At 34.2% G+C, this 21,711-nt stretch overlaps 1 protein-coding gene and 1 pseudogene across 3 annotated transcripts in view; both read right to left on the bottom strand.

Moving 5' to 3' along the window:
* LOC132703517 (uncharacterized) overlaps positions 1 to 21,711 on the bottom strand; it is a 90,959-nt gene that overhangs the window by 15,417 nt on the left and 53,831 nt on the right. For all 3 annotated transcript variants that reach the window (XR_009619093.1, XM_060672833.1, XM_060672834.1), the window contains 7 exons: positions 9,988 to 10,086; positions 8,639 to 8,819; positions 4,516 to 4,731; positions 1,134 to 1,284; positions 666 to 837; positions 452 to 595; positions 158 to 399 (listed from right to left, as the gene is read on the bottom strand). Coding sequence is in view for 2 of the 3 variants with exons in the window: in XM_060672833.1 (XP_060528816.1) it covers positions 158 to 399; positions 452 to 595; positions 666 to 837; positions 1,134 to 1,284; positions 4,516 to 4,731; positions 8,639 to 8,819; positions 9,988 to 10,086 (1,205 nt within the window). In the remaining variant the exon portion in view is untranslated. The remainder of the gene's footprint in view (positions 1 to 157; positions 400 to 451; positions 596 to 665; positions 838 to 1,133; positions 1,285 to 4,515; positions 4,732 to 8,638; positions 8,820 to 9,987; positions 10,087 to 21,711) is intronic.
* On the bottom strand, positions 13,582 to 14,378 carry LOC132704153 (uncharacterized; annotated as a pseudogene).

The following is a 21,711-nucleotide window of genomic DNA, read 5'->3' as shown; positions in this document are numbered from 1 at the left end:
TCTTTACTTGACTAAGAAGCTTGAGTGAACTGTTAAATTAATTCATTTTTTAACACTCATGAGAGAACTGAAAACGTCGCTTTAATTATATTTCTAATTTGGTTGGTTGCTGGTTGAGTTAAAAAACATAACGATGGAATGTATGTCAAATAATTACCAATAAAGCCCCTCACAATTACTTGGCGTCCATAACTGGCCGTCCCACACATTCAGATAGCTCTTGCAAATCTTGTCGGGTTTCTGAGGATCCCACGAACTTCCAGCGTGAAATTTCACCACCGACAACCAGACTCTGTAGCGAGGAGGCGGGGTTATCATACCCACGTGTCTCCAATCTGGGTAACGCGGGTTCATCGGTCTGAAGGGTGCCGGTGACGTGGAAGCGATCGGATCCATGCCCTATAAGTTATACATGTTATATAGTCTGACGGAGGTATTTGAGAGAGTGTACCTGAAGGTGGTAGAGGCAGGTGGTATTAGCTGGCAAGGAGTGTATAGGGCTCTCTAGTATGCCTCTATTAGTACCTCTTAACCAGAACTCACAGTTGCGCTTTTGTTTGACGAACGTTGGTGTTTGCTGGTCCACAAATTTAACCTGTAAGCAGAATTTGATTGGTCGGAAGTTACAAGGAAGAAAAGAGAGTTCTACACATATTACACAATACCTCAACTTCTAATTGGAAGCCATGTAAGGATTGCACGGGAGCGGGTTGTAAGAAGGTCCCATAAGGGGATGTGGAAAATTCCACCAGGAGTTCGTGACCGCTGGAAACAGCTTCAGGGACAGCTTCTCCTCCGCCACAAAATTTAAGTATAACGGCATCCCGGGTGGTATATCTATAAGAAAATACTATGTATTAGCGATCATTGTAGGTTATTTTCCACTGTATGTACTTAGGTATTGCGAAATACATAAAAAAATTGTTGGTGTTTTAAAGGAATAATAACGAATACTTCGGTTAGTTTTCGTTTTCCTTTGAGTGGGTTAGGTAGGTAGTGGACGTTGGGAACTTTTTCGTTTCCTACGACACTTATCCGTTATTTCCTTCATAGAGGTTGCATTTTTCAGAGAAACTTTTCAAAATTATGTATCAATTTTCGAAATTAAAATCAGTGGCGATAACACAGTTTACCCGTCATAAACAGTGACGTAATCCTGTACGTCATCACATGCATTCCAAACTCTAAGTTCTCTGGGTGTTGCCGTTCCATACAACGAAGATTGGCTGCGTATCGATATAAGCTGCCCTTTAGGTTGGCGGACAGTTATTAAAGCGTGTTTACCTGAAAAAAATTTTAATTAAGCCACAATTTTTTTTATGAAGTTTGACTAGAAATTCATTGTAAAAACGAGGTCATTTTCAGGAAACTTATAAAAGAAAGATTTTACACATTTTATAAGAATATATGTGGTATTTGTGTTTTTCTTAATGGCATTTTAATATAACAATAACTGCGATAATCTGTTAAAATTTAATCATAAATATCTAGTAAACAGCAGACACGTAAAAGCGGACTCGTCTGCTAGGTATATAAAAAATCTGTTCCGCTGTATCTTCACAGCGCACGCCGTTTTCCAATATACGGCCGGGTCCGGCTCTGTATGCTACCAAAAAAATTCTAGGATACGGGAGCGGGCGCCTGATTGAACAAATAGTAGATAGAGGCAGTAATGAAGTATGACGTATGAAGTATGAATGCGATATAAAGAATGATGATGAAAGGTGGAGGAAAAAAACAAGAAATGACATTATCTTTGTTGCGAGAAAATTGGATATTTAACATAAAGAAAAAAATTAAAAATAATCTTAAATGCAGAAAAAAACGAAAAAAAAAAAGGAAATGTCCCAAAGTCACCATTGGGTGCATTGGTTGCACAAACTTACAGAAAGGCTAAAAATTAATCACAGGTAATATATAAGCTAGAAGAAGAAAAAAATGTTTTTTTACTCCAATTACATACTAATAAATTGTACTGATAAGCTAGGACAATGTAATAGACCTGAACATCATGTTTACAAAACTTCATCAAGGTCATCAGATTTTTGTATTTTGCTGCAGGTTATAGATCTAGAAAAAGCAGGATAAGCATAATAATAATTACTTTTAATTTTTACTTTTTTAATATACGCAACGTTTCAGCTTGCGATTATGTTAAACCGTCCCCATGTGTGAACTTAAGAAATCGATTATAAATACTTGTCCGATTTAATGAATTCTCTTTAATCCATAAACTGTGACTTACCGGTATACGCAGGTGGTGGCAGGTCAAACTCTCCTTCTGAAATACATGTCTGACTGTTGATGTTCTTTTGGACTTTACTTTTTACTATAGTAATGGGAATTTCCATCCAGGTATCGTAAAAACTTGTTAAGAATCTGATAAGCCTTGGATGCTCCCAAGCAGTTTTTTTTTGTTTAATTTTCTGTATAGGACGGGGACATTTTTTGACATATCTATCATTTAAAAAAGGTCCCACATGTTTTGGTTCACTTCCACTACCTCCAACGGTGACGGTATTATCCTTTTTTCCATTTCCATTTGTGTTTTGGTAATGTTAAAACTTTCTGGCAAATATTTTTTCATAGATTCGTCAAAGCATTGGGGTAATCGAGTTTTAAACGAACTTACCTGGTTACGTATGCTATGCGTGGAACTATGCATTCATCGCTTGCCTTTTCCACACGGTCCTGTAGCTTTTCAATTTTTCTGAGGGAATTCCATTTTACGTTTACTTACACCGTGAAGAGACTGGATTGCTTTAACACACGTTTGCAACGCCACCGCGTTTAACTCTTATTTTATAAGCAAAATAAGCATCCGGAAATTTTGCTTCTTCTTCGGCTGGACGAGATCTTCTTCATTGAACTGATTCTAACCAAATAAGCATTTTGCTCGTCGTTTGAACCCAAACTATTAAAATCTGTTCAAATCAGTCTATGACTATGGCGCCACTAGTGTGGTAGTTATTTTATTTATACATAATAACATTTTCGAGTGAGGGATGAAAACTATTCATGGAATGGAATAGTTCGGAGATTTTGTGGAACGGAGGCCTTAAGGTGACGAAATTACCCCCCACCCCTACACCGCTTACCTTGCTTAGTTTAACTTAATTACTACCCTTTCCCCGTACCTAAACGTTGTATGCACCACGACAAAAGAGCAAACAGGAATCGCATTTCGGAACGCGGCGTTGGAATTTAAGCAGCATCTAAAATTCCCCAGTGTTCGTTGCATCCTATAACGTAACGTGGCCAATTCGGAGAATTTACTTTACAGAGATGGCGGTAAGAAATTCCTCGGCTAGGTGGTGGGCTCTACGCAGATCAACTAACCGCATAATTATTTGAGCAATTTGTAAAAGGTCGATCGATCCGTTTGTCATAAGCCCGGCTTTGACTTTGACTTAGGTCATGGATATTGTCTAGAAAGTTCTGAGTTCATTTAAAATAAAAAAAAAATGTTACTGGTCCACGAAAGTATAAACATGTTGTATACAGAAGAATATCACATTTTAAAGGTACGGATGAACTTTTGCCTTTATGTTTTTTTATATTATATAGTTTCAGTGATCTGTGATTTATCATCTCATATTAAACGAGCCACGCGGTATATCCGAAAATGATTTTTTTTTGGCAATCCTCGCTTAAATCTGGATTTTCATAAAAATGCACGATTTCGAAATTTCCAACACATGTTAATATGTTGCTAATTCGAATCAACAGAAAATTTCCAAATCCCATTTTAGACCTGCAATCAGTATCATTTTCGGTTTTAGGTAATTAGGTGGCAATTTTAACATTTGTCAATAACATTTTTTAAAGAATGTATATTAATTCATATTATAACCAACAGCAACGCAGTCAACAATGATGATAAAATTGTTATGTTAAATATATACATAATGTCAGTTTTTCAAGCACTTTTACTTTAACCTCTACTGATATGATGATTGTGCAGATGCCCAGCAGTGAATAGAATCAAGTACTCACAACTGGGGACCAAAACCCTCAGACTACCTGTATAAGTTACCTCCTCACACAGTAACGGACTTCGAACTAGAGCTGAGTCTGAGGGTTGAGTAAATATTTGGGAGTGTAAATATTTGACAGTATAAAAGTTTGACAGCGTGTGAAAAGTTTGCCAAAGTTAAAAGATTAAATATAATTGAAATTACATTTGTATTTTTATGTTCTGGGACTTGCGCTTCCGTTCCTACACACTTCTCAAACCTGCGCCCAAATAAAAGTCTTTAGAAGGATTAAGATGACGCAAAAAGTGTAGTTTTATATTTATATAGCGGTTCAATAGAGGATTGCAGAATACGAAAATTTTAAATTTACCAATTTTAGGATCAAATGTAAAAAAACTTAGCTAAAGGAGTAATGAATTGACAGCTGTAACTTGGTTAACTTTTTATAACATCGCAGCAAGAATTAAATTTTCTGGTTTTGGTTTTGTCAGGAACTAACCGTTCAGATTTTTTTTTCCCTAAAACGGGCAGTTGTTACCTGGTGGTATTTCGTGCTGCCGTACGGCGTAATAGCAGGTAAGGTTCCTAGGGTAGATTCCCGGGAAGTTGGGTGATTGGAGACGGCAGTGTTTCTTATCACAGTCGCTGAATATTCGGGAACAGTACGTGCCAGCTATTAGTTCCCCCAGGTAATAATCTGGTTCGGGAATATCCGTAGGAGGCGCAGATCCATTGAAAAAAATTAATGGAGCACCTGAAGAAAAAAATTATATTTCAAGCATACTGCCGCTTCTCCTTTCTCTTTCTAGATTTTAATTATGCTACACACTTAAACACAGAAAAACACATTTTTAACGACAATTTTGATATATTACACACAGCCACAAAAAGTAGAAAATTAAACTTATTGGAAGCCATGGAGATTAACAAAATGAGACATTCAAATGTATTGCTTAACGATCAATTAGATTTAGATACCTCTCCTTTATTGAACTTAAATTCTCGCAACAACATTAATTAAGGTTTTATGGTCATTTTTCGGTATATATAGTAGCAGGTAGTTTGTAAATATTACATTTGATAAAGACACGGTGTTGTCGAAACAATAATCATGTCATAATATATAATTTCGTGAAAATCTGAACTTTTAGTTCTTATTTATTTTGATAAATGGATTTTCATTAAGTAAAAGCCACCTCAGTTCAGTTTTCATAAATGTTACATTTTAATTTTGTTTTTTGTTTTTGAGTGTCTACCGTCAATGCAGAACATACTTTGCACCACCTCAATCCAGTATACTAAAATATATAGACGAATAACGATACACATCGTTTGTCCGAAAATTAAATCAATTTCAGCGGATTCGTTTCCGGTTCCCCCTTATTTTCTGATGCCTTTTTCTAATATTTCCCTATATCAGGTATATATTTTCCATGTTTTCTGTTCAAAAGATTGCTCAAGTAAGATGTTTATTACAGCCATGTTTGAAGTCACAGAATCCTGACATTTTTTGGGTTTTGTACCAAGGTCGCATGTATGTGTAGACGACCTAGTTCTGCGTTATACAGGAGGGTCTGCATTGCATGGTAGAATACATTTTTCTAATGAAGCACCTTGTATTTTATAATTCCTCTAGAACAAATATTAGACTGATGCTCATACTACTGCAAAAAGTAGCTCAAGGTTTGTTTGAAAATTGCCATCAATGTTTTTAGTTGTTATTACAGTTTATGGCAAAATAATTTCAGAAGAATTGCATTGTTTACTCTAAAATATGCAATGGAGTTTGGAACATAAAGCCTGATGTTATTGATACACAAATCAAATAGTTTTTGTGCTTCTTGGGTGATAATTCGTCCTTATCACATCAACGGTAATTTTCCTTTTCTTCAACCAGGATATAGCGTAGAGTCTGGCGCAATTTAAAATGAATAATTCGCTCTACGCTTCTTATTTGGTCTCTTCAGTAAATGTTAGTTAGGAACCAGGACTTTACATCCCGTCCGGCATTCAAAGGTTTTAAAGGCAGAATCCCTATTCCGTGTCTCGTTGCTTCTAATGAGATTCCGACCTCATTTTCGAGTAAACAGAAATAATGATATTTATGCACTTCGTAATTATACGAATGTTGCCCTCTTGTCCGAGTGTTTTGAAACATTTTATACGAGAATGTCGTTAGGCAAATTAGGAAAGCAGTAGTTGCCAAAAAACATGTTTCATTAAAACTTATCCGCTTCGTCGCGGTAGCAAAAATTAACGTCGAATGAGGTTTAAATTAGATTGTACGGATTGTCCACTTTTCACTACTTTTGCGCTTTACTCTAACTATTAGTAGAGTTTATATAACAAGGTTCTTCCAATCACATCTTACTGTGAAACCAAGGATTGCGCAAGAATATTTTCATTGTTCATATAACTGATTTTCTAAAATGGAAGGGTTCAAAAATAGACACAAAATTATCTTTAGTCAATCAATTACAATTCCCTAACTTTTTCAGGTCAGGAATAAGTATATCCGGAAATGATAAAAAAATCGAGGAATGATTCTACTCGAGAACTTAATATCAAAGAAAACAAAGATTAATTTTATTGTGGAGTAACGAAAGTGTATCTTTTAAACGTTTTTTAATTGTAAGCATTAAAAATCACAAAAAAATTAGAAACAATAATGTTTGAGAACATTTTTTGAAGTCAGCCAAAACCCCCCTAGCATTAGGTGTTTTAATTTGGTCTAAAAATTGAAAAGGACATTTTCTCGAATAGAATCAACCGTTAAACTTTGTGCTATCATTTGTTGATATCCTATATAATAGGGATTGTATTAATTAAAGAGTTAAATCCAAATAAGCAAAGTGTATGTTTAAAGAAAGACTAACGTAGAAACAAAGAATGGAAATTTTGAAATTTGATATAGTTTCAATCACAGAACATAACGACCGCCAGAGCGACTTGAAAATGGGAAATCCTAGATTTTTCATGTAAAGAAACGAAATTCCATGACATTCGTTTGCCCTCCATAAAAATACTAGGGAAATATTCTGCGAAACGGTTTTACTGGTTTTGTAAACGAATTAGGGCAGCAATTTGCACTAGAGCAAATAATCCGTAATTTACAAGTGTGCAACTGTTTCCAAGGAAGAAAACACAAACTAAGGTCTCAATAAAATAACTAAGAAACTAAATATTTGTACATATTCTACAACGGTTCTTTAGAGGCGACAGTCGTTTAAACTAAATTAAGGCAGACAATGGGCTTTTCCAAGCTCCGGAGCGGAATGGGTTTTAAGCTCTCTGAAGTTGACGTTTCGAGGGTTTTTATTCTTTTCCCGCTCGCGGAGAAGGCGTGCGTAAAAGTCTTGATAAAAGTGGCATACAAAAGGCCAATTTAATTAGTAAATTAGATTTCTTTCGGATTTTAAGTGGTTATTGTTGGTTGATATCTGTATTTCTAATTCTATCTGTGTGTCTAGTTAAAAAAATGTCATGGAATATTTATTTAGAAAAGCATCGCCAATATCTAATATTGACTTCTAGTAAAAGTAAGTAATCCGTTACCCAAAACTAAGCAAAAGCTATTTGTTACAATATTGTTTCTTAAGGTTTTGTAGAAATTTCGCAGAACTTTCTTGGAGTTGCTAATGAATATCATACTGCAAATTTGCACATTTTAGAATGTTAACTCTGTGCAAATAAAATAACGTATATATACCGGGTGTGCAATTTCATTTACCTTCACGGGGTATGTCAGGATAGTTTAATACTTGTTTGCAAAAATAAAATTATAATTACTTCCTTATTTTGCGAAAAGCAGGATGATTTTGAAACTCCAAATATGGAAACGTTTTTATATATATGTTTTTACGTAGAAATCAGTTTATTTTTTGACGGGTCATAGAATATATTTCTTTAAAACCTTTTGAAAAATATAATACCATGCAAAAGGCTATGTTCAAATTGAAAACGATTTTCTCCAATGAAATACCGACTCTTTAAGATGCAAATGCTTAAAAAGATAGGTATTTTATAATAATTTATATATTATATATTGGACTCCCGGTAGACGAATGTTATTAACCCCAAAAATTCAAATTATTTTTCAAATACTCGTGATACTGCATACTGCAAATTTGCACATATTAGAATGTTAAATCTGTGCAAATAAAATAACGTACATATACACGGTGTGCAATTTCAGTTACCATCACGGGGCTTCTCAGGATAGTTTAATACTTGTTTGCAAAAATAAAATTATAATTACTTCCTTATTTTGGGAGATTTTGAAACTCGAAATATGGAAATGTTTTTATATATATGTTTTTACGTAGAAATTATTGGCGTAGATTATTTTTTGACTGGCTATGTTCAAACAAAAATCGATTTTCTCAAATGAAATACTGACTCTTTAAGATACAAACGCTTAAAAAAATAGGTATATTACAATAATTTATATATTATATATTGGACACCCGGTCGACGAATATTATTAACCCCAAAAATTCAAATTTTCGTGATACTTTTTTAAACTATTCTCTACCTCTATCAGTAAATGAATGCTTATGAAAATCTGCGTTACACAACAATGTTATTTGGCGAACTTTAAGAGGATCTTTCCAATTTCTTTATTTAAAGTATTAATTGTGGTGCAATAAAATTTAACTTACTGCCGCCGTATCTGACGATTGCAGATCTCTTCTTTAAAAACTTGTACTCCATTCGGTAGTCGAAATTATATCCGTTCTCAACCTTTGACAATTTCAACAGGTTGACGTGAATCGTTATGGATTTGGTTTCGCTATAGTATATCACTGGGCCCCAAGACGTTCCGCACCACGATCCACCGACCTAGAACCAAACACATCGTCATTATTATCATACTAACTAATTTATCAACGGGTGTTAATTGTGACCCTTAATAATTATAGTCGCTCGCAGATATTAAAGCGCGGAGATGGACCAATTCGCTCATTAACCGATACAAAGGAAAATGGTTATTGAACAAACAAGGTGTCCATTGGCGCGTAATTGGAGTAGATAGAGTTCACGTTGGAATACCGTCCATAATGCATTAGTGTTTACGAAATATCACCTATAGCCCGACGATGTTTACAAAATTTGTTAGCTTTTAGGAATCTGACGTGCGGGAATAGTAACATTGTACGGTAAAGTTATCATAATTTTTGAATATGACGTCATATCATCATTGTGATTTCACACTTGAGACAAAAAGAGAATTATCTGCCGAAAAAACTTCTTTGGCCGATTTTTTTAATCTCGAGTTCACCAGAACAATGCGACGGTGATAACTTGAAACACCTAGGTTCCCATTATGAAATTAGTCTCGTCAGAACTTATAAAGTTTCACAGATAAACATTCATTTTTCCTTTCCTCTGTAGGATTTTAGAAAGATGATAACTTTGTTTGAGTCGGAGCGCTATAAATTAGAAATTTTACATTGAGAATATATATATCCCATATTTAAAACTGACCGGTATATATGGTCACTAGTTTCAAGAAATATGTATTCCAGAAAATGATTTCGTTTACAGATTCGAAGGTTTTTATCTAGATCATAGAGACGAAAATATGAAAAACTAAAACTATTATTGTATTAAACAAAAACCACTAATCAAAATGAAAGTATTTCCTGTAAACAGTCATATATATCCCCAGAAATGGTTTTCATCTGCCATAAGTCTATATTATTAATCTTGTAAGCCACTCTCTCAATCATCACCCACTACAGTTTCTATTATCCAGATGATGTTTCAACAGAAAAAATTGGAATTATTGGTAGTTTAAATGCAACACACGACTTTTGCGTAACAAAGCTCTTCCTTTTACTCAAAGACAGGATCGCATAAATCTGTTTATTTTCTTAGCTCGCCCAAACGAAATTTAGTGGATTTTCAGGCACTTTAGAATTTTATTTGCGGCCCTAAATATCGATAAATTCTAGCAGTGTGCGCTCCGCGACTCGTAAAGCCCGATAAAGCAGAGTAACTTCTTTACCTGCGGACGGTTTGCCTCAGTGATTTGTAGGGCACCATCAGGACAGCCGTCGACGGTGAACGATACGAAACGGCCTAGGGTGAAACTATCAAAGGTCACCTGTAACAAGGGAGGAAAGATTAGATTCATTCTGTCATTAGATAATTCAGGTCGCAGAGTTTACAGAAAATGCATTTTTGTTCTCTGACTGAACACTGAAATAATAAATTAAATTAACTTCTAGAATTTCAATTTTTCCATTGGCTTTTGAATTTTAAGAAAATGTGGTATATATTTGCGACCCCCTTAAAGAAGGACCAGAGTTTTCGATTTTTAAATAAATGTTAAAAATTCGAATCCAGAAAATTAAAATTTTTCATCGGAACTTATTACTTGTTATTCTCTGTTATAATTTGGAACCTAGAAGAACCTAAGAATATTTATGACAAATTATTGGTTCAGATTGAAAATAGTAAAATATGTTTATTCTGTCGAAAAAATTTAGCATATCCTAATTTTTTTATTTTTTTCTTTTTCTTACTGTTGTATTTAATTTTATACTGTAAGGGCTATGGCGATTCAGGCAGAAAATGTCAAGTTTCACGGAATTAATGTTGACTTCTAAAAAATGCAAAATAAACTGACTAATGGAATGCCAAAAGTTTAGCGAAGAAGCATTTCAATAAATAAAACTTTCATCATGGATGAACGGTTATTTAAATTAAATTGACTTTTATATGAAAAATGTGCGTATTGTTTTCTATTTAAAAAGTTTTGATATTTCGTAAATTATAACTATCTAATATATTTTTAACAACGTTCAGTATAAAGTATATAGAAAACTTCGTCGCTACCACCAATCATAACATCAATAAAGATTCAAAAAACCGAACCTCCAATTGTTTCGTATTTGCATATTTCGACATTTTCCGGGCTGAAATCGCTTTGGAAACTTTTTCCAACTATGTCCGTTCAGCCCTATATCTCCGCCTCGCCGGTTTGGATTGACCAAAAAAATTCAGCTTCCATTAGCGGATAATTTCAAACTTATTGATCCACTGTAATGAGTGACAAATTGCTTTGTCGAAAGGATTTGCATAATGCCATTTTTTTTTTATAATGGAGGGCTTTAGGCTTCCGTATCCGCAACTTACCCTGTGTCGTTATGTCCCATCGTGGAATATACAGAGTCGCACAACTTTTGGTTTGGGTTAAAAGGCAGAATTGTACATGGGTGCCTTTAAAGTATCTTTGAAAAATTGAAGTATGCGTATGCCCAGCAACATATTCTTGTACCAAGCAAGCCAGCATTTAATCGCATGATACGTGAATAGATTTTTGGAATTAATTGTTGTGTAGGTTTGCACCAAAACTAGTCAAAAAGATATTTGGTATTTTTAAGGAAGATTTCGCTAGACCACATTTCTATTTAAAGAAAAAAAATAGGAACAACCCCGCCTAGGAGGAAACATATATGAACAAAATTTGTCCGTAAAGCACTTTGTTGTATTTTCGATCAGCTCACCATTCTGTATGGACTTCCATGGTATCGCGCTGTTAAACTGGCTAATAATAATAATTAATACGATTTAAGCCGAATCATTTGCTATGCTTTATATTTTCAAGTTATTAAAATTGCTGTTTTATCTAGATTGTAACCAAAATATCCGACATAATAAACATCAAATTAATTGCGCAACTTTATGTTTAACTTACAAAGAAAGAGCCTATTATTTGCATATAAAGAAAAAGAATCAAAAAACGGCAATTCCGCCAGTGGCGGAAAGTTTGGTGAGGGCCAACCGGTCACTTGCCCCTGTCGTACGCATCTGGTAGTAGCCAGCCGTTTAGTATATATTTCATAGGGTTTACTACACTTCCTACAAAATATGGCAGGTAAAGTACTGGTCAAAAATAATTTTTAATATTTATTATTAAACATGCCGTAAATCAGGAGGTTGGCTTAAATTTTGCTCTTTCGAGCACAGTTCTATATCTCATAATTTTCAAATTATAAATGAATATTAATATTAGGTGATTGGCAGTTTTCAGTAAGGGTTTGGTTTGAGTTTGTTTCGGGCGGTATCATAAAACCTTTGGGTTTCGGGCGTATTCCTTGGATGTTCATAGTCAGCTCAGTTTGTTTAACAATAATATCGTAGTATCATGTTGCTTCTTGAAGGATTTTATGCAATTCATAAATATTTAGATGCGCTTTTTCAAGACGATGATGCCATCCTTCTACCGGTGTCGTTAATTGAAGCACACCTATATAAATTCATTAAGGCGCCTACACACCTGGCAAACGCATGTGGCCGAAGCCATTGTATCGAACGCCTTCGGTAAATGTGCACGGTCCGACAAACGGCAGCGAACGTATGTGTTTGCCTTCGCGAGAGTGCGCTCACCGGGTGGTACATCAAAAGAAAATTGAAGAACGAATTCGTTTGGCCGTGTTTAGTGTATATTCTTCCAATTAAAGTGTCGACCGGCGTCGTCGCGATTTTGTTTTGATTTTCTATTTTGCGATAATGGAGTGGACTAATTCTTGTTTAAAACTTATTGGATGTTTCATGGAATCCAGTGCATCAAGATTACAAAAATAAAATAAAGAAAATTGATGCCTGTGATATCAGCAAAATTATGAAAGGCGATACAGGAGAAGTCAAAAAGAAAATGGAATCTTTATTGATGTCATTCCGGCATGAAAGACAAAAACAAGATAACTCTTTTAAAGCTGATTCGCTTTTAAAGATATGTTCTTCTTTATGGATCGGTTTACACCAAAAGAAATTAAAAACACTGCTAACGACTGAACATAATATTATGATATATTGTTTTCAAAGAAAAACTTGTTATTTTAACCTAGATTTGCGTCTGTTTTCATATTATGTAATGAGATTTTTTCAATGCTTTCATTTGTTCGTCAGTTGTGACGAATCCCTAAATAGAAAATCACAAGTGGCGCATGCGTCATAAGTTGAAATGTCAACTTCAAACGGGCAATAAAATTGCTTCTAAAATGAGGTTTAACGCCACACTTATTATTTTTTAAAAATAGGGAGGGGATTTTTTCGACCGCAGTGTATAGGCAGTAATAAGACAGATTATTATTATTCGCCACCTAACTTTTATGCATTTGTATTTTGCCAACTGACGCTTTGCTTATATAATATTCAGCAAACTCATTTCTAATTGCTTCACAATTTGTCGAACTTTTTCGTCCTCTCTTAGGTATTGGAAGGAAGGACTCTGCATTTTTATTTTCGTTTCCGTCTTCAAAGTCCAGGAATAATTTTTCGTTCTTTCTCCTCATCAAATGACCCTAGTGGAGTGTAAGTCTTGCGGGAATGTTTACTTTTTCTTAAGAAGTTGTGTAAATAGATGCATGCTAATACTACCAAAGTGACTTTTTCAGGTAATAGGACCATCACTTTTTTGAAAACTCTAAAAACAGCTGACATGAGGCCGAAAAAATGTTCAATAACGCGTTGCTCTAAAAAGTTATAGTTAAAGATATGTTTCTTAGAACCTTATTTTGTTCTACTGGATAGCCCTTCATTAAATGCTCACTAAGGCTAAAAGCATCATTTCCTACAAATACATAGGGAACTTTCACATCTCTACTAGGTAGAATGTCATCAGGTGGTAAATGGAGCTCGTTATTCTGCGGTTTTTCCAGAATGTGCAGTTCTTTAGCACACCTCCATCTGAAGTCCTACCTCGACAGCCAACATCACCAAACAAAAAGCAATAATTTGGATCAGCAACTCCCAATAAAACTATACTAAATTTTGCTTTATAATTAAAGTAGTCGCTGCCACTGTGTACTGGTGCCTGAAGTACGCAATGTTTACCATCTATGCTACAGCAACCTTATAATCCAACGACACCCATTATAAGTTTTATTAATGCATTTAAAAATAGTCTTTAAGGAATTTTTTGATATTTTTTTTATATGAACCCTAGACATTTTCAATAAATACTTAAAGCATTATGTTTAACTGTTTTAGTCACTTTTACGGATTCTTGAAGTGTATCAATTATAGCGGAGCAAACTTCTGGTATGATCCTTGAAATGAGTTGTTTGAAATTTTAAAAGTATTCATTAAATTTATATATGAGTCACAAGTAGCTAAATATCATAGGGTTAACATTAACCTTTCTTTTGGCGGTATGACTTCTCTAAACTTTGTATCTTTCGCGATTTTTGGATCATTTCATTTAATAGCCATTCAAAATCAGCACACTTCATTCGGCAAAAATTTTGAAAATGTTCGTATTCCATTTCAGCTTTGAGAAGATTAATTAAGTCTATTCCTTTTAGGGGACTCTTTCCCTGCTTCGGCTTCCGCCTCAGTAATAATAATATACAATGCACTTGCAATAATTATGTCCGCATCGGATGCCATATTTACCACTTACAACAAAAGTTTGCTTGAAAAATATCCGCGAAACTGAATGAATGACAGCAAACGAATTCGTTCACCGTAATATGGACGGCAGAGCAAATTTCCATCGAACGCCGAAAACATCGAATGAATTCGGTCGAATGGCTTCGGCCCCTTGCGGTCGCCAGATGTGTACGCACTTTTAGAATAACTGTAAAAGTAATTTGTTGTTGCTATAGCAACGCCTTTATGGGTACTTGATTAATTACCTACCCTATTTGGATTATCTACGCTCGACACGCGAGATTTAATTTCTATAATTTTTAATGTGCCCGAAACGCCCTAAACAGGAAAATACCAAGTTTTTCTTGGTTACCATCCGGTTTCCATCTATCAAGAAAATCTGTGGTTCTTAACGCAAGTACAATGCTCTGCTCAAGTTTACACAAATATAATGGCAAAAATGGATGAATTTGCATCGCATTATATAAAGTTAAACGTTAAAGGAATAAACCATCACAAACAAAAATAAACATTTTAGCAATAACAATAGGATTAGTGAATTTTCAATTGCCAGTTGCCCTATATTTTGGTTTCCGCATGATTTTAAAGCCAAATAATAACGTAAAACAATTTTTACATTAATACTAATTTGGTTTTATCGGGTACACAATAGCACAATCGAAATGTTTTGGATTGTGAAAACGTTTAAATTGGTAATTTGTTTCCACGGAAAATGGAAACCGTTGCAACCCTCATTTACGACGTTTTTACGGTGTTTGCCCGGGGTTTGTTCGGTAGGTTTAATAAATTTCAATTAATTTTGTCATCCAGTTCATAACTTATTTGATTGAAAACGAATAAGTAGTGGAGTGACAATAATATTGCAATTTTAGAATTTTTATTGCAGAAGCTTTTAATTTTTTAAATATTAATAATATATAATTAAGTATGTATTAAGGGCCGATACATTTCTGACTCGAGCCCATGTACTCTGGGAGTTAATGGGACACTTATAATTCTTCAAGCTTCTTATATTCTAAAATAACCAATATATCAAAAATAATTAGTATTTCTTTTTTTGATAGGTTATATATATGCACTAAAAAAATGATCAGTTTTGGTTTTTCTAAATTTTCGGTTAACTTTCAAGATCCAAGATTTGGGAGAGTTAGCAATTAGCTTCTTCGTAAAGGATTTATTGCGATTCTTTCTATATCTATAGAGCCTTATCTAGATTCCTCTCTCTGATTAGACTACACAGCGTCCATAGTGACTCCTTGGGGTAACACACGTTGTTTGCGGTTGCCTCTGGTTACGCCTGGCAGGTGAAAACGCACTGTCGAGATAGGCATTCAAAATATCATAGTACGTGTGTTACTGTTTCCTCCTTGTCTTGGCAGAATCTGCAATGTTTTCCTCTGCCCCCAGATGTCTTTTAAGCAAGCAGTGTCTGTTCTAAATTTGGTAGATGAAAGGAGTTTCTTGGTCCGCATTAGGATTTCTCCACCATAATCTTCATTGAAGCGCCTTGATGAGCCTTCGCGGGTCATTTTTTCTTCGCTTTCGTTACCCTTGTGGCCTGTTACCCCTGACAGTGTCACTTTATTGTGACTTGATATCTTGTTTCAAGCCTTATGACAATACAAAACTAACTTAGATGTTATTTTGCTGGATTGCATAGCTTTTATTGCCGCTTGGCTATCGGTGTAGATCCTACCAAACTTTCGCGTCTTTAGAAACATTGTTGCTAGCTTGCCGATTGACATTTTTGGATTAAAATGAAATTTTGATTTTTTTTAAGCTGTATTTACCACGTTTATATTTTCTTCCTTTCTTTCTGCAAAACCGCATTCACGTAGTTTGCTTTAAAATTTATGAAATCACTACTAAGCGGTCTCCTGCATTTTAACACGTAAACATCAACAAAATTCATCATTTTTTTAAGGGCGTGCGAGATTGTTGATGGGTTTATGTTTGCCGTCCCAACAAAAACGGATAATAAATTCATCACCGCCAAACGAAATTGCCAAATCGAGATTTGCTCGTCGAACGTTCGAAATTCCACGCAATGCACATATAAAAAAAACGCATAGGGCAAACACATTTGAGCCCGTCCGACAGATGGTTTATCAAATAAACTAGACAAGGCTGACGGTCGTCCTGGTTCGGTATCAAAATCCTGTTATGCTCTTCAATAATTCCGGACTGGCTCTCTGCATCGCCAACGCAATTATTATTAAATTAAATTTACACGCGCATATTTAATCGCACAACGCACTCTGTGCTTGTAACGTACGTCATACGTAGATGGGGTGCAAATAATACGAAATTGGTGCTACAAAATGTCGATATTGCCCGCTAGATTACCAAGTACGAGGGCTTGAAGGTTTTCATCGGATGGTCCGTTTATTATTTCAGAAACTAACCAAAACTTAGACGCAACAGTGGCTTGTATTTATAGTATTATGCAACAAGTGTGGTAAACGGCATTTGAGTTCACGAGTTTTTGAAATTAGTGAAGCGAGTATTTAATATTAATAAATGAGTGACATAAAAAGTGACTCGGATCCATGCGAAATGAAACTGACACGGTAAATGGCACTTTTCGCATGCTAGATCGATGTATAGTTAGGTATTTTACTGAAGGAAGTGGAAAATAGTGTCTAATGGCACGAGTTTTTTAAACTGAAAGAAACTGACGTGGTAAAGTGACGCTTCCCGTATTTTACAGAATGGAGTAGAAACATATTATACTGTTATATATACAAGGTGTTTGTATTTTCGTGGACAACCAACAACTTTCTTATCTTAAAAAAATTCTGTATATTAAGGTGTTTTTTTAATACCGTAACAATAAAAAATGACTAACTCAGGCGGCATGAAATTTTCAGAAATTGATTTCCAAACTCACAGCAAGAGATGTTTCGGTAGTGCTCATTATTTTTTGCCATGTTTTCCTGTCACAATTAAAATACGTTTTATTGCTAATTTACAAATTTTTTAAGTACTTATACTATACAATGTTACTCGTTTATAATTTTTTGCGATAAAATTATTACAATTAGGTGTTTCCATCATTTGAAACTGAACAATTTTCCAATTTAATTTTTTAATGTTGGTTTTTAATCACCTTTTATTTATTTATTTTGGAAATATCAAAATAGCCCATCAATATTTATTAAAGTCCTATGACATTTTCTTGTCAAAGTTGCGATTTACGAGCCAAACGTTGAATAGCGCCTTAAGGTCACCTTTGGAGGTGTCTTTTTGAGCGAATAGAGATGAAGCTCCCACTGGGGTGATGGAAACTCTTCCGATCTGTATTTAGGAGTTCAGACTAGTTATATAAGAAATATGTCAATAAGGTTCCGATGCATTTAAACATTAATATATAGGGTTTTCTATTGAATATAAGAAAATTGGTATGTCCACGAATATGCAAACATCTTATATGCATAATAATAATTAATAATTAATATTCAAAATAATTAATATTCAAAAAGTATAAGTGAATCCCAACAATTATCTTTTTAAAGTTTTCAAAAAAATATTTTTTACAAATTCTTAGATAAAATGTCATCCAATAATAAACCGACCACCCTATCAAACCTACGTAAATTTTTGGTTAGTCAAGTTCATTTTAATTTTGAACTGGGAGCTTTTTTCTTAAAATTTTTTGACTCCAAAAATAGGTGACGGCAATCAAGTCTTTTTTTTTTCAAATGGAAATTATGACTTACCTAATCTACTTTTGAATTCTGCATCGAACTCAGTTACTTTTATATAATTGGAAATTTATTTATTTATTTAGCGTATGGCATAAATATACACAGTACATAATTAAGTCACAATTTAATATCTAAATTATAGATGTATTCAATCGATGCTGGAGTCGCGTACAGGAAGTCCTCTGGATCACCGTCGTATCTTCTTATAGGACATTCGGTTGTAATGTGCTGGATTGTTTGCCTCTCTGCACCACAGTCACATTCGGGACATTGGGTTTGGTCCCATTTATACCGGAAGTCTGTACAGTTTCCATGCCCAGTTCTTATTCTGTTTAGAGTGGACCAGACCTTCCGTGGTAGGCCAAATCCCGGAGGGGTAGTATTAATACCGGGCATGTCTCTGATAGCATAATTGGAAATATATAAACTGAAAGACGACCGAGCTCATAATATTAAAATTCAATCTAAATCTTTGCGTTACATTTAAAGAGTGTTTTATGTAAAATTTAAGAAACAATTTTTGTTGAGTACTAGCCAAAACTATTTAAAGTATTCTTGAGATACACAAGAAGTGTAGATACTGTGCACTCTAGTTGATTATTATTAAACGTTTCTAGCTACTTCCAGAGGCGTACGACAGGGGCAAGTGGCTGGTTTCTACGCTACTGACGGAAATACTATTTGAATCTAAGTGAGTACCCGCTCGTTTCTTGTAAAGATGAAACTTTCATTTTTCCAATTGCTTAAATAATTTAAACCTGCAAAAATATTTTGAACTCAATGGGTACGTTTACTTATTCCTTCCAACCAATAGATGTGTTCGATATTTGAAAACAAATGCTGGTCTCAAAAGAATCATCTGGTTACAATCTAAATAAAATACCAATTTTAATAACATGATTATTCTATCAACAAACAAATTTCATCTACATGATTCTGGTGAGTGTTAATATTTTGAGCGCAAGATTCCTCAGTTATAATATTTTATAGTATAATAGGCAACACGTTGTTAAACTTCTTCAGACACTCGCTCATCTTTTAAGCATTCTCTCCGCTAGCGCCAAAACAAACTTGTGATTAAAATGTCATATATTTGATTCGAACTGATTAAATATGTAATATATCGGAAACATCCGATCGGTCCCAAAAACGTTACTGAAGTGCCGGAAATATCCGAAGTCACTCGCGATCGTGAGTAACTAAGGTGGCGTTTTTTAGTGACACTTCCCACACCTTTGATGCGTACATAATTGGGTATTGTAGAATGAGGAGTAGAAACAATTATTAGTACATTGTGATATTATTGTTTTATTATTGAAAAAGCTAAATCCATAATTAATTAAATTCAAACTAAGATTGGATTAGCACAGATAAGGACAAAAATGTCTTTTATAAGGAGATAAAATAGGCAGTCCCTCGGCAAATTAATAAATAAAAAAGCCGATAATTTCACTTAATTTTAGTTACAATTTTTTATTTCTGGCCGGGATAATTACGCTATCAACATCAAAGTTGACATGGGGAGCCCAGAATTTGTACGCATCGGAAACATATAACAGAATTTGTATAAGGTACTAATTTATTTTATTAGAATCAGAACTGGGAGGGAGCTTTTTTGTTAATTTGTCAAAATTGCCAACATTGCTTTTCGCTTTAACCGAATAGGTGTAAATTTCATCAATTAGTGAAAAAGCCTATATTCAGTTAGATTTTTATTAATGCGATTTTTTGCAATTTCAAACACAATAATCTGGAAATTGAAAAATAAATTAGAGTTGAAATAAATTCGGCAACCGACAAGTTCATTAATTATTCCTTTTTTCATGGATCCTTTTCTAGCATTCTAAAAAATGCAGTAATCGCTCCACTCTATAAAAAAATGGTGCATTATTGTTTTCAAATTAGAGAGCTATAGCACTCGTATCTATTTTTTCAAAAATGCAATTTGGTTTTCGAACAAATCGATCAACGCAGGATGCCGTTCTCTGTTTATATAAGCATATTCTTGGTAAGTTAGAAGAAAGGAAAACAGCATGCGTTTTGTTCGATCTACAAAGAGCATTTGACTTGGTCGATGTTGACATTTTGGTATTAGAGGTAACGCCTTAAATTGGTTAAGGTCTTTTCTTGGAGGTCGTACGAAGTTGGTCAAATTGCGAGACACCTTAGGATTTGAATACGTCTCTGACTCTAGGTCAGTGAATTGCGGTGTACCTCAGGGAAGTTTACTCGGTGCTTTATTGTTTATAGTGTTTATGGATGATGATGTGTTTTCTTTCTTTCCCCCGTACTTACTTTTCCCTTTTTGCGGATGATGCAGTTTCTACCGTCTCTGCAACATCGTCTGAGTAACTTAGCATTACAACCAAGACAACTCTTGAGCAAATGAAACATTATGCCGAAATTAATTAATTGATACTAATTAAATGTAAAACTAAGATGAAGGGGTTTTCAACACGGAATTTAAATAAGAGGTTAGTTAGTTAAGTGTAAAGTTCCTCGCAGTTTATGTAGATTCGAGACTCTGCTATTTCGAACAGATGGCTCACATTCTCAAAAAACTTTCTGTTTATTGCTTTGTCATATGAAGGCTCCATCATCAGGTTTCTTTTTCATTCTCTTAAGTCTTTATAATGCAGAAATGCCTTTTACGGACAACACAACACTCTTTATTGATACTTCCTAGTATGTACATACTAAATTGTACCACTTTCAGTAGAATTAAATCTTAACATACAAAAACCTAAAACAAATTTGCTAAACCTAAAACAAATTTGCTTATCGAACTGAAATTCAAATACACCCTTAAAAACAAGTCTCGCCTATTAAAATATTAAGGATTTTCTTTCTTGTGATACCTTTTAATACGTATTCGTTATTTGTTATTATCTATATGTCTGTTATTTATCTAAAATTATTAATTATTATTATTATGAATTAATTGATTATGCTAACATAATTTTATATTATAACATCCAACACTTGTAACTCAAGTCTTATGTAAATAAAGCTATCTTTATCTTTATCAACATTATGAGGAGTTTCAATTATTTAATTTTTTTAATTTGAAATGAATGTATTCTGTATAACTAGTAGTGGTCGACGAGAAAATTGGCATTTTGACATTGGCATTGACTTTATTATTTTCTGCTCTATATTCTTAATATTCTCGCAACTAATTTTGTTACTTAGGTTACGAACATTTGAAATAAAACAAAGTCATCTACAAAGCTACATTTATCATGGATTGCGATAGTGCCATTTGACGTTAGCCGCCTTCCAACTAATATTTCTTAATTAACTTAATATTTTTTAAGGTTACACCTATTCCACGCATATTTTTCAGTGAAACTGGGTCTTACTTTAGCGTTTTTCAAAATCTACTCTAAATGGACCGTTCTTATTATTATATATCAGAGATATTCCTCATTTTTTATTGAAACGGGTGCAAACTTATAGCCGATATAAACTTTGTCAAGTACAAGTATTGAATGTTGAATGGTTACTTAACGTGTTAAGAACTGAGAGAAGATCAGTTTTTGATTGGCACTCGCACTTGTCACTTAACACAACACTTGACGAATCGGTTTATAATTTGACATTTACACATTGACGCTACATAC

This window comes from Cylas formicarius, unplaced genomic scaffold (genome assembly GCF_029955315.1).
Source record: "Cylas formicarius isolate icCylForm1 unplaced genomic scaffold, icCylForm1.1 PGA_scaffold_6__28_contigs__length_40554024, whole genome shotgun sequence".
NCBI lineage: Eukaryota > Metazoa > Arthropoda > Insecta > Coleoptera > Brentidae > Cylas > Cylas formicarius.
This window is presented reverse-complemented; position numbering and strand designations above follow the sequence as displayed.